The 14,202-nt window shown below is 35.1% G+C and overlaps 1 protein-coding gene across 4 annotated transcripts in view; it reads right to left on the bottom strand.

Moving 5' to 3' along the window:
• Nucleotides 1-3,596: 3,596 nt before the first annotated feature.
• CCDC169 (coiled-coil domain containing 169) overlaps nucleotides 3,597-14,202 on the bottom strand; it is a 45,054-nt gene continuing 34,448 nt past the window's right edge. For all 4 annotated transcript variants that reach the window (XM_073894679.1, XM_025875035.2, XM_025875033.2 and 1 more), the window contains one exon: nucleotides 3,597-5,582. In XM_073894679.1, coding sequence (XP_073750780.1) covers nucleotides 5,483-5,582 — 100 coding nt within the window. In that variant the 3' untranslated portion in view covers nucleotides 3,597-5,482. The remainder of the gene's footprint in view (nucleotides 5,583-14,202) is intronic.

Raw genomic sequence — 14,202 nt, 5'->3', positions numbered from 1 at the left:
CTGTCATATACTAGGCACTAAGCTAGCTGGTGACAAATGATGAATAAGATTGTTCATTTAAGTGCTGGAGATAAATGACACTGAAGTGCTTCAAATGCAGGTAATATATGAGGTGAAATAATTTCAATATAAGATAGAAAGTGCTGATTGCTGCATAATAATCAACCATGTGGATGAATCACAATCCACTTATGCATATAATCGTACATTGAGGAAGTTCCATTTTTTGGGATTATAAATGCTGGTAAAACGATTGTCCTCCTGTGTTTTCTATATGTACGATTTTTCATTAGAACAGATTATTAGAAATACAATTATTGAGTCAATGTATGAACATTAAGGCTATTAGAGAATATAATCAAATTGTTTTCCAAAAGAATTATATTGATTTATAACCTCACCAGCAATATACTAGAACTTTTTAACTTCAGATGTATTAGCATTGAAAATTATCTTGTTGAAAACCACTGCTTATTATAGATGAAAAATTGTAACTGTTTTTGGATTACTTTTAACAAATGGCCATTAATAATATTATAGCTGATTTTGTTAGTTGTGGCTACTGGGAAAACAATGTTTTTGAAAGTCCAAATTTATAGCCTATATGAAACAATCATATTTTAGGAAGTGATTTTTTTGTCTCGTTTCCTTATCTGATAAGTGAGCAGGGAATCACAGATGGGATATTGGCAGTCAAATGAATCCAACTTCCACCTACTGTAGGAATCCTTTCTATGATACCCCTGACAAAGGCTCTCCTAGTCTTGAACACTCCCAATAATGATAAACTCGCTGTTGGGTGGTTCTTCAGATAATAAGACTTTCCCTGTAACTGAGATAATATCTAAGAAATTGCTTTGATAAAATTAAAAGGATGTTCTGTAAATTCAAAATTTTTCTAATTCATAGATCAGATTAATCTACTACTTGTTTTTTTTAAAATAGTGCCCGACTATCATGACATGATCTTCCATTTAAGTAGTACTTTCTTATTTTAAAGATACTTTTTCATACTTCAGTCATGTTTAGTGATTTTAACAAGAGTTTTAGTATTCTGGTATACTCTGCACTTTTTGTTATTCATTTATTTAAAAAATATTTTATTTGTTTATTTATTAGAGAGAGAGAGCATGGAGGGGCAGACAGGGAGGGAGAGGGACAAGCAGGCTTTGTGCTGAGGGCGGAGCCCAAGACCGGGCTAGATCTCAGGACCCTGAGATCATGATCTGAGCTGAAATCAAGAGTCCGCTGCTCAACTGACTGAGCCACCCAGGTGCCCCATTATGTGCTTTTTAAACCAAAACCCTAGGATCATTGTCAAAATTCCGTTATTCTGGTATTTTTTAAAAATCTAAAGTATTTATATCTTGAAATAAATATCTATAATTCATCTACTTAATTTATGAAAAAAAGGTCTATAAGTCCTTACTTATTGTGCACATAACAAAAAAGAAACCACAGTGTTATTGATAAGATTCTGTTACATGGATAGTTTTTAGTCCAAAATAAAGAATTTCTTGTCCAGTAGAATACAAGTATCATGGTACTAAAATTGAAATCGATAACTCTGCTTTGGAATGTCTAGCCACACATGATAAAACTAATGAAGATGATGAAACCAGAAATAATTGCTTTGAAACAAAATTTACATAGCACTTTATAAATTTAAAAAATCTAATCTTAATCAAAAATCAAAAGGTGTTTTATAAATATCTCCACAAGGTTATCAAGCAAGAGATGAAATTATTCAAAAGAAGTCAAGGAAATATTGGGAAGCAGACCTTAATCCTCATTATTTTTCTGACTAGTGTAGTATCTGAAAGTTTTTTAGTTGGAAAATTATGCTCAAAATTATGCTCTTCACCCAACAATAGCACCAAATGATGATGCATCTTAATTTTTAAGATCACATCTTCTGAATAACATTTCATTAAAATTTATCTGCTAATAAAATATTAGCATGTTTAACATTTTTTTTTAGTAACAACTTTATTGAGGTACAAATCATATAACATGCACTAACTCATTTAAAGTGCTCACCACAGAGTTGTGCAACCATCACCACAATTAATTTTAGAACATTTTCATTACACCCCAAAAAGAAACCTTGTACACATTAAGTCATTTCCCATCACGCACCCTTCCCCCAGCCCCACCAGCCTCTGGCAAGTACTACTAACCTACTTTTTGTCTGTACGGATTTGCCTCTTCTGGACTTTTCATATAAATGGAATTATATAATATATGATCTCTTGTGACTGGCTTCTTTCATTTAGAATATTTTCAAGGTCCATCCAAGTTGTAGCATATGTCAGTACTTCATTCTTTCTAATTGCTGAGTAATATCCCATTGTTTGGATATACCACATTCTGTTTGTCCATTCATCAGTTGATGGACATTTGGGTTGTTTCAATTTTTTAGCTATTATAAATAATGGTGCTATAAACATCTGTATACACATTTGTGTGTGTGTGTGTGTGTTTAAGATTTTATTTATTTATTTGAAAAAGAGAGAGACAGAGCACAACCAGAGGGAGAGGGAGAAGCAGACTCCCTGCTGAGCAGGGAGCCTGACATGGGGCTCGATCCCATATTAAGCATCTGAGCCAAAGGCAGACGCTTAACCAACTGAGCCACCCAGGCGCCCCCTGTATACACATTTTTATATAGACATAGGTTTTCATTACATAGACCTATTATGTAGACATAGGTTTCATCTAGGATATATACCTAGGAAGTGGAATTGCTGGGTCATATGGTAACTTTGTTTCAAAGTGGCTATGCCATTTTACATTCCCACCAGCAGTATATGAGGGCTCCAATTTCTCCATATCCTTGTTTTTACTCACCATCATCTGCCTTTTTTTATAGCAACATTTGTTTTTATAAATGATACTGATATTTTGTAATATATTTAGAACATTAAAATTTTGAAATATAGGGGCGCCTGGGTGGCTCAGTTGGTTAAGCGACTGCCTTCGGCTCAGGTCATGATCCTGGAGTCCTGGGATTGAGTCCCGCATTGGGCTCCCTGCTTGGCAGGGAGTCTGCTTCTCCCTCTGACCCTCTTCCCTCTCGTGCTCTCTGTCTCTCATTCTCTCTTTCTCAAATAAATAAATAAAATCTTTAAGAAAAAAAAATTTTTTGAAATATATTAAGTATTGTTTACTGATATTTTGCTTTATGAATTCTAAACTCTTTTCAAAAAACACTGATATTTATACATATTTCAGTGTTAAAGTTAAAACCCCAAGCTATCATTTTTGCACTAGTTATTTCAATAAATAATTACATTTTCTTATAAAACTTCACATGATACATTATCTTTAAAGCTCAGAATTAGGTAAAACTTTTTCTCTACTTGTATCTTCCTTCTACAAAACAAATGAGAGCTGTATAATTCATTCCTTCTTTGTGATGATTGCTAGAAAGCTTAAAAGCTAGAGCTTTTCTTAGTTGGGAATTCTTACAAAACATTAACTTTTATCTGTTATCTTATGACCACTGTTTTTATACCTCTACATTTAGTAAAAGCTAACACAATCTTTTTTAGAAATAGGGCTTAAAAAAGTAAACAAATAAATACACAGTATCCTTGATCTGCACAGAAATTTATTCCCAATTCTATAAATGATGAAAGTGAGGCAATGAAAAGTGACTTACTCAATGTCAGAAGCTTAGAAGTGGCAACGCTGGTAGTAGAACTTAGAGAGTCCCCCATATCAGTTCTTTATGCTACCCTCTCCCTCTGTTTAAGACAGGCCTTTTCTGTCATTGTAAAGTATCCCAGAGTAGCTCCTGCAGAGCTGTTACTTAAACATGACAGAGTCCCCATAGTAAGATATTCAACTAATATCCCATCCTAGTGATGGAGATAAATTTAAATATTCCAAATCCAATCCTTACAATGGCTTGCTCTGTATGATAGAAATAAATTTATTTTTCAGTGATGACTCTGTGATTATAAATATTATGAAAATTTAAGTCATCAGTTTGCTGCTAATGCTAAGAAAGATTGTATAAGATTTAAAAATCTAATATTTGTTTAATAATATGGGTCACCGTGTCTGATCTCCGTAGTTAGCTTAAGAACAGGGGAGATGGGGCGCTTGTGTGGCTCAGTTGGTTAAGTGTCTACCTTTGGCTCAAGTCATGATCCTAGAGTCCCAGGATCAAGCCCCGCATTGGGTTCCCTGCTCAGCAAGGGATCTGCTTCTCCCTCTGTCCCTTACCCCTCTCTCACTCTCTCTCTCAAATAAATTAAATAAAATCTTAAAAAAAAAAAAGAACAGGGGAGATATTTCCAAATAGTTCCCATTTGGAATAATTTGTAGAAAGTTATTTTATGTTTTTCTGTATACTTTATAAAGCCACATACAAGAATTATTTGTCTATATGAAATTTATGAATTCTTCCTTAGAAAAAGAAAGTGAATATCTATAAAAGTTATTATAGAAATGCATTTAGTATTCATTACTGTTGATACTGAATAGAAGTTAAGTTTTAGTTCCAGATATAAGGTGAGAACACCATTAGCTGGAAACTAAGTTAGCTATGAGTTATTTCTGGAAATATAAAGTCCAATAATTTTACTTATTAAGTTGGGCAAATAAATCATAGGTATGTTCCAAACCTAGATAATAGTTACAAAACAACCTAAACATAAATAGAAAAATTCGGTAAATTATATCAAACCCTTCTCTCCTCACTCTATCTCCACACTGAGACTTAAGTATTGTGAACACTGCAATGTTTGGTCTAAAGAATTAGGCCATCACTATGAATTAAGAAACATCATAAAATGATTTAAATCACTATATGCTAAGTAGTAGGACCTTGTAGTCGAATAAATATTGGTTTTCTAGCAAAGTACAAACCTTAGAAGTTATATCATTTGCCTCCATCATTTTACAGATGTGGGAAATAAAGATGAGATGAAGGAACCTGCCCAAGACCTCCTAAGTTCAGGGCAGGGTGGAAATTATAACCAAGCTGATTACTGATTGAAGGCTATTTCCATAACACCATGATAGTTCAAATCAAAACCCATCTGATTTGTAGCTTTGTTTAAACCATAAGTTTAAAAGACCTGAACATAATATGGCCTATAAGAGCAAAATGTTTTGACAAATTCACATTTTTAGCTGACAGTCAACAGCTGACAGAAACCAAATATAATAGCACTATTACTATCAGCACAGATTATGGATATATTATTAAAAGTAAGTGTAATAATGCCAACCTTCAGACTTTCTAGGATATTTTTAAAATCATAAGCAATGCTATTAGATATTGTAGGATCACTTAAAAAATTACTTTCATACAGACAAAGGGACAAACTTCTGGAAGAGGAGCTAAAGAGAAGTTCGATAGCTCTTTCTTGTCTACTTCATTCCCTGAAAATGTGTTCCACATTAACTTCACAAGTTGAATATTATAGATGAAAAGAGGGAAGAAATAGAAATCCACCCAGTTCTAGAATTATAGATTGAGTTTTGGAAGATGGGTTGATCTCGTAATCTTTTTTACTGGTCCTCTCTTGGCATTCATTGTCTTCTGATTAACTGGATTATATCTTCCCCTGAAATAAAAGAAGTTTTAATCATTATTTTTTAGTCATCATTGTGTACAACAAAAACATCATATGCTTATTGTACCATCCTAAACAGCCATATATTATACCATATTATCTCATTACAGATAGAGAGGAAACCAACTCAAGGGCAAATAATCCAAAGGCCAGGAAGGAGTCCATGAAGTGGCCTAATGTAAAAAGCTCTGACCAAAGAGGGATGAGATAGACCATTCTGATACTGCCTCTGGAAATGTGAATTAAAGCTAAGAAAATAGAGAGAAGCCACAAAGTAGGGCAGAAAGAATAAAGAAATAAGGATCCATGAGTAAGCCAAAGTATGTTACCTAAAATTATAATAAAATTGAAACTAAGACATACCAAGGTCTGTGATATTAAAAAGATATAAAGAGTGATGATGGCAGTTGGTAATGAGAAGAAAAGTGAAGTAGAGACTGAACTAGTTGAAGTAAAAACAGCAACATTTTTAAAGCACATAATTTATATCAGGAACTGTTCTAAATCCTATTTATTAACTGATTCATATCAACCTCACAAAATCCCTATGATGTATGTACTATTATTAGCCCTGTTAAATAGATGAGGAAAAACAAGGTTATACACTTAGTAAGTGGATCTAGAATTTGAATCCAGAAAGGCTGAGTTCAAAGTCTATGCCTTTAACTACTTTTCTGTATGGCAGACCACTAAAGTGAAGAACTATGAAGTTCTGCTCAGACTTTAAAGCTTCCTTGAACTCTAGTTTTAATATCTGTGGGCTTAGTTATATTGGAATTCCTGTTCTTGGATTTCCATGGGACCATCTTTCCTTTATTGATTTATATATCTTTGTAAAGCCAACTTCCCCACACTCTTACTTAAGAGTAGAGTCAGCTTCAATTCCCTGCAAGGGGTTTTTCAAAAATATTTTACTCAGGGAATGATGTCAGGAAAAATGACAGAATGATTTTTAGAAAATTCTTTCCTCTATAAAAGCAATGGAAAAATTGGCAAAAATGGTCAGAAGCAACTTTTTCAGAGCTCTGGAAATTAACCAAGGACTTGGAGCAATCCTGGAGAATTTATTAAACACATTACACACCACACCCACACCCCAACACACACAGAGCTGAAACTCAGCAAAAACACTGACCTTTGTAGCATTTTAACTTGCCCTAGCCCTCTTTCCCCAGCTTTGTGGTATTCCTATGAAGAAATTGAAAAACTGACCCTAAAATTCATATGGGAATTAAAGGGACTCTGAATAACCGACACAATCTTGAAAAAGAAGAATTAGGGGCACCTAATTCACTCAGTTGAGCAGCTGCCTTCAGCTCAGGTCATGATCCCAGGGTCCTGGGATTGAGCCCAGCATAGGGTTCCCTGCTCAGTGGGGAGCCTGCTTCTCCCTCTCCCTCTGTCTCCTAGCTCATGCTCTTATTCTCTATCTCAAATAAATAAAATCTTTAAAAAAAAAAAAAAGGAGAAGAAGAAGAAAAGGAATAATTAAGTTGGAGTAATCACACTTACTTCAAAACTTAGTGAAAACCTAGTCATCAAGACAGCATGGCACTGGCATAAGGACAGACTTATAAATCAATGGAGTAGAACTGAGAGTCTAGAAATAAACTCGTATGTTTATGGATGATTTTTTAAAAGGGTGCAAGGACAATCAAATGGGGAAGAATAGTCTCTAGAACAAATGGTGCTAGGACAATGGGATAGACACGTGCAAAAGACTGAAACTGGATCCCAGTCTCACACTATACAAAAATTGACTCAAAAATGAATCAATGGTGACTAATATAACATAATAAAATAAAATTTAAAAAAATAAATAAAAGCAATCATAAAAAAATGAATCAAAAAGGACCTAAAACTATAAAACTCTTAGAAGAAAACATATGTATAAATCTTTGTGCTCTTGGATTAGGCAAAAAATCCTAGGAAGCCAAGGTCAACTGGCCTTCATCCAAATCAAAACTTTTGTGCCTCAAAGGACATCATCAAGAAAGAAAAAATAACAACAAAGAATTTAGGAAAATATTTGCAAAACATGTATCTGATAAGGTCTAGTAACCAGAATATATAAGTACCCTTATAACAAAACAAGACAACAATCCAATTTAAAAATGGGCAAAAGGGGGCGCATAGGTGGCTCAGTAGGTTAAGCATCTCTCTTCAGCTCAGGTCATGATCCTAGGGTCCTGGGATGGAGCCCTGCTTTGGGCTCCCTGCTCAGTGGGGAGCCTGCTTCTCCCTCTCCCTCTGCTGCTCCCCCTGCTTGTGCTTGCTCTCTCTCTTTCTCTTTCTCAAATACATAAATAAAATCTTTAAAAAATGGGCAAAAGACTTGAACAGACATTTCTCCAAAGAAGATATACAAATGGCAAGCAAGTACACAAAAAGATGCTTAACATCATTAATCTTTGGGGAAGTACAAATCAAAACTACAATGAGATACCACTTCACAAGTACTGGGATGGCTAAAAAAAAATTTAAAAAAAGGACATAGCAGCAATGTCCACAATAGCCAAACTGTGGAAAGAGCCAAGATGTCCATCAACAGATGAATGGATAAAGAAGATGTGGTATTTGTACACAATGGAATATTATGCAGCCATCAAAAGGAATGAGATCTGGCCATTTGCAACGACATGGATGGAACTGGAGGGTGTTATGCTGAGCGAAGTAAGTCAATCAGAGAAAGACATGTATCATGACCTCACTGATATGAGGAATTCTTAATCTCAGGAAACAAACTGAGGGTTGCTAGAGTGGTGGGGGGGGTGGGAGGGATGGGGTGGCTGGGTGATAGACACTGGGGAGGGTATGTGCTATGGCGAGCGCTGTGAATTGTGCAAGACTGTTGAAGCACAGATCTGTACCTCTGAAACAAATAATGCAATATATGTTAAGAAAAAAAAAAGAAGAAGAAGATAGCAGGAGGGGGAGACGAACCATGAGAGATGATGGACTCTGAAAAACAAACTGAGGGTTCTGGGGGTGGGGGATGGGTTAGCCTGGTGATGGGTATTAAAGACGGCACGTTCTGCGTGGAGCACTGGGTGTTATGCACAAACAATGAATCATGGAACACTACATCCAAAACTAATGATGTAATGTATGGTGGTTAACATAACAATAAAAATTTTTTTAAAAAGGACAATAACAAATGTTGATAAAGATTTGGAGAAATTGGAACCCTCATACATTGCTAAAGGGAAAATAAAATGGTGCAGTCGCTCTGGAAAATAGTTTGGCAGTTCCTTAAAAAGATAAAACAGTTATCAATTGACTCAGCAATTCTATTCCAAGGCATATATCCAACAGAATTAAAAACATATATGCACAAAAACTTGTGTAAGAATGTTCATAGCAGCATTATTCATAATGGTCAAAAGGTGTAAACAACCTAAATGTCCACCAACTGATTAATGGACAAACAAAATGTGACAGATCCAAGAACTGGAATATTATTCAGCCACAGAAAGTAATAAGGTACTGATATATGCTCCTACATGAAGAACCTTGAAAAATTATGCTAAGTGACAAAGTCAGGCACATAAGGCCACATATTATTTGTTTCCATTTATATGAAATAATAAGAATAAATAAATATATAGAGACAGAAAGTAGATTAGCAATTGCCAGGGGCAAGGGGGAGGGAGGAATGGAGAGTGAATGCTAATGGATAAAGGGGTTTTGGAGGGAGATGAAAATGTTCTTTAAGCACATAGCGGTGATGGTTGTGCAACTTTGTGAATATACCAAAAAGCAATGAGTTTCGCTTTAAAAGGGTAAATTTTTGATAACAACATGTGGAAGAATGAAACTGGACCACTTTCTTACACCATACACAAAAATAAATTCAAAATGGACGAAAGACCTAAATGTGAGATGAGAAAACAAATGGAAACACTAAAGCAATTAGACACAAGTATCCCATAAATAATTACCTTGACTTCCTTTATACATCTAGTCCCAAATGAAGTTATCAAGGTTTAGGTTTTTTCTATGTTTATTTAAAATCTTCGTTGTTCTTCCCTTAGTAGAACCAATGGAACCTTATAAAAACAGTGCCATATCTTGAATGCCCTTTATGAGCTGGGTGCTTTATAAGTTGTGTTAAAAGTACACATATTCTTACAGAAAATACCAGAAAATATAAATACAAGTTATCCATAACTTATTACCCCACTATACTATTTTGAATTATAATTTTTAATTGCTACTATAGGTAAAAATTTTCCTGTGTCAATTATATATTTTCCTAGAATGTGATTTTTTTGTAACTTTATATACATCATCATAGTTAATTGAATTATTCCCTTAATGTTGGATATTTTGGTTGTATTTTCTCTACTCTAGCTGCTTCTCTTTTCAAAAGGGGGTTCCCTAAACAATCTGTCTCTTAATGAGTCCCAGAATCAATTTCCCTCAGGTCCTGTAATTCTAGGGCACTAAGGATTGCCTTATTTTCTTCTTTAGAGCTTTTAATCACTCTGAAACACTTCTAAGGAGAAAAAAAATGAGGATGTTCACACTAAAGGAAAAAAAATTATGGTTTTCTACGTTTATGAACCACTGCTTGTGGTATCAGCTTTTGAAGTCTTTGCTTGCAGGAATATGATTTTTTATAGTTAATACATGCCATAATCATAGTCATAAGGTTACCTATTAACTTAGCAACTTCCAAACCTCATCCTAAGGAGATGATTTCTCCTATTTATCTTAAAGATGATTATCTCTTATTTATCCTTTTAAGATTTTATTTTTAAGTCATCTGTACACCCAATGTGGGGTTTGAACTTACAACCCTGAGATCAAGAGTCGCAAGCTCCACTGACTGATCCAGCCAGGTGCCCCATATCCTTTTTTCAAATAAGTATATGTAAGGATCTCTAGAATACATCTTTTAATAGCAGTATAGATATCTTGTTCATTTTATGACTATGGTTTCACAAAGTAGGAATATATGCAATAGCTAATATTCAATATCCCTCTTTGAAAGATTTTTTTAATAGCATATCACAATCAAATGGGTATTTTCTTTCTTTTTTCTTCCTTTCTTTCTTTTCTTTCTAAGAGAAGGAGAAAGAGTGTGCATGTGAGCTGGGTGTGGGGAGGGGCGGAGGGAGCGGAGAGAGAGAATTTTAAGCAGGCTCCATGCCCAGTGCATAGCCCGATGCAGGGCTTGATCTCATGACGGTGAGATCATGACCTGAGCTGAAATCAAGAGTCGGACACTCAACCAACTGAGCCACCCAGGTACCCCATGTGGGTATTTTCTAATGCTCTCATTTATTCTGAACATAGGAAAACTCCATAAGTCAATATTTAACATTAGCATATGTAAGAATATCAACTAAAGCAAACATTAAATGCCACTAAAACTTAATTTCTAAAACACTGCCTTAAGTATAACATATATAGAAAAGTACACAAAATAGAGATGTAAGATTTGCTTTATAATAAAGCAAATACTCATGTAACACACCCAGGTCAACAAACAGAACATTGCCATCACATTGGAAGACCTTGTGCTCCTCCCAATTATCATTCCCCTTCTCCTTCCCCTTGGTAACCACTATCCTGTCTTCTGACAACACAGTTTAGTTGTGCCTGTCTTTGAACATCACATAAATAGAATCATATTATATGTATTCTTTTATTTCTGGCCTCTTTTCCACAAAACCGTTATAATTATCCATGATGTTGTGTGAACTGTAGTTTGTTTTTATTGTTGTATTATTCATATATATTTATAATATATTCATGTTACTATTAATAAATATATGAATATTTGTTTTTATATAAGAATAACATATATGTATGAATATATGTCTCTCAAAAAATTTTATCTGATCTACTACTGATAGATATTTGAATTCAGTTTATGGTTGTTATGAATAAAGCTGTTATGAACATTCTTGCACAGGTTTTTTTTGGTATAAATATATGCACCATTCTGTTAGGTACATAACTAAGAGTGTAACTGTTGGGTTATAGAGTAGGTGTATGATCAGCTAAATGTAGAAAGTAATACTAAACACTATTCCAAAGTGGTTGCATAAATTTACACTTCATATCTTTGACAACACTTGGAATCATCAATTTTAAAATTTGTGGTGGCCTCTCATAATTTTAACTTGCATTCCACTGAATAAGTAATGGTGTTGAGTCCATTGGCCATTTGGATATCCTCCTCTGTGAGGTACTTAACACTAAAACTTGGTTTAAAGACTAAAACTTGAATCAAAAAGTGTACCAAGTTCCAGAATTGAGGCAATAACTCAGAACAATACTTTAAAGTAGTACCAATTATATATACCTAATTTGGAAGGTTATATGTATATAGAAATGTTTCTATTATTTGAGTTATTTGGTCTATTAATATTTCCAGAAAGTGGAGAGGTTTTTTCCCATTTGTATGACCCTTTATTCACTCATGCATTCATTAAAAAATTAGTAAACACCTATTTATGCCAGGCACTGTATTCAACGTTAGGCTCTACCAAAGATGGAAGTGACAGTTACTGTATTCAACATTAGGCTCTACCAAAGATGGAAGTGACAGTTACTGTATTCAACATTAGGCTCTACCAAAGATGGAAGTGACATATCCAAGATCAAGCATGTGCAGTGCCAGAGGGCACAGACAAGCCTACTGAGCAGGTGGATGATGTGGTCTGGGATACCTGCTCAGTAATCTTGTGATGCACCAGCACCTCCAGCTCAGTTCAGACCTACGGCATGGAGGGCCCCAAAGAGAAACTGATCATCAGGATGATATAGCAGGGGGCAAAGAGGAATGGGTTTGGCATCCAGGTCATCTACTTGAGTGTCTTTTAGTACCACCTTGACCAATTTGACAGTTATGTGGATGAGAACCATTTATACATGGCCTAGAAAGGATATGACAGGGGGGCCTGGGTGGCTCAGCTGGTTAAGCGGCTGCCTTCAGCTCAGGTCATGGTCCCAGGGTCCCGGGATTGAGCCCCGCATCGGGCTCCCTGCTCAGCGGGGAGTCTGCTTCTCCCTCTCCCTCTGCCTGCTGCTTTGCCTACTTGTGCTCTCTCTCTGTCAAATAAATAAATAAAATCTTAAAAAAAAAGAAAAAAGAAAGGATATGACAAACTGGGTTCTGATTCTCAGGGTAGGTCACCCCATCAGAGGAAGAGAAAGTCCATACTTCATTCACTGATGAATCAGCTTGATACATGAGACTGCAGCTGCACTGTAGCCCTATTCTCTCTGCCCAAATCTATTTCCTTCCCTTCTCCTCGACGTACTCATTCTAAGAATGCTTAAGAGTAAACTTCCTACATGCTGATTTCCGTTTCAGAGTCTGCTCCCTGAGAGATCCAACCTACAACAGCATCAGTGGAAAACTAAACTGCCCTAATAGACCTATAGTATAGTGATATAGATGTGTATGTGTGTTAATACATGAGTAGAATGAGTTTTATTCGTATTTTCAAAATATTTCTCTATTATTTAAGAATATTTGAATAAAAGAGGTATTATCTTTCTAAAATATAATTGGAAGATAAATATAAAAATAAAAAAGAAATATTAATTGGCAGATAAATGGTAAAAATAAAAAAGAAATATGTAAGGTGACTGTGCAGAAAGAGTTACTATAGCAGGCCTGAAACTAGAAAGGCCTTCTTTCAAGGCTGGCCCCTGGCTGGTGTCTGGGAACTTAGTGGTAAAAAGTTCCCTACACTGATATAAAATTTTCCTTAAATGAAAAAGAATGGCTTACTGTACTTAACCTGTACAAATAATATGGTTTCTGTGAACATGTTTTCCTTCTGGAAGTCTGGAATTTGGTATGTGCTAAGCAGAGGGTACCTACACGACTGGCCCCCAGTAAAAAACATGGGCACTAAGTATCTGTTGAATTTCCCTGGAAGATCAAATTTCATGTGTTGTCACACATTGTTCCACGACCTACTGCTGGAGGAGCAAAGTGTGTCCTATGTGACCACACTAGAGGACTTTTAAAAGCTTGTGCCTAGTTTCCTCCAAACTTCACCCCATACACCTTTTTCCTTTGTTGAGTTTTCTTTGTATCCTTTGGCTGTAATACATCCCAGCTGTATGCACAAATATATGCTGAGTCTTGTGTGTTGTTCTAGCAAATCACTGAACATGGGACTGGTCTTGGGGCCCCCCAGGTATAATAGTTTTCAGAGGGAAGTCATTTTCCAGAATTTAATGTTTTTACTGTATTTCTATTGATATTAAATGTACAGGATAAGTTATAATTTAAAATATTTATGACTACTCAAGGAAGAACACACTTTTATCCATCTAGCCATATATTGGACAAAATGTTGCTATCCCATGAATCTCCACCAAAAAACACTTGTTATATTGCATATACCTTTTATGCCTGTATTTGAAAAGAATTCTGACTTACAGCTAATTTATATCCTGGTTTACTCTTTTGATATTGTTAAGTTATATATGAATATATTCACCTACATAGAAAAGGTTATATAAGACAAGGATTGCCTGGTTAATTATTCTGTACATAGCACAGAACAGGAAAAATTATGTGTAGATATAACCTCCTAAACCCATAAAACATTCCTCTGTTCTTTATTCATCCTAAATT

Source organism: Callorhinus ursinus, unplaced genomic scaffold (genome assembly GCF_003265705.2).
Source record: "Callorhinus ursinus isolate GAN/ISIS: 27379988/994484 unplaced genomic scaffold, GSC_fseal_2.0 scaffold7, whole genome shotgun sequence".
NCBI lineage: Eukaryota > Metazoa > Chordata > Mammalia > Carnivora > Otariidae > Callorhinus > Callorhinus ursinus.
This window is presented reverse-complemented; position numbering and strand designations above follow the sequence as displayed.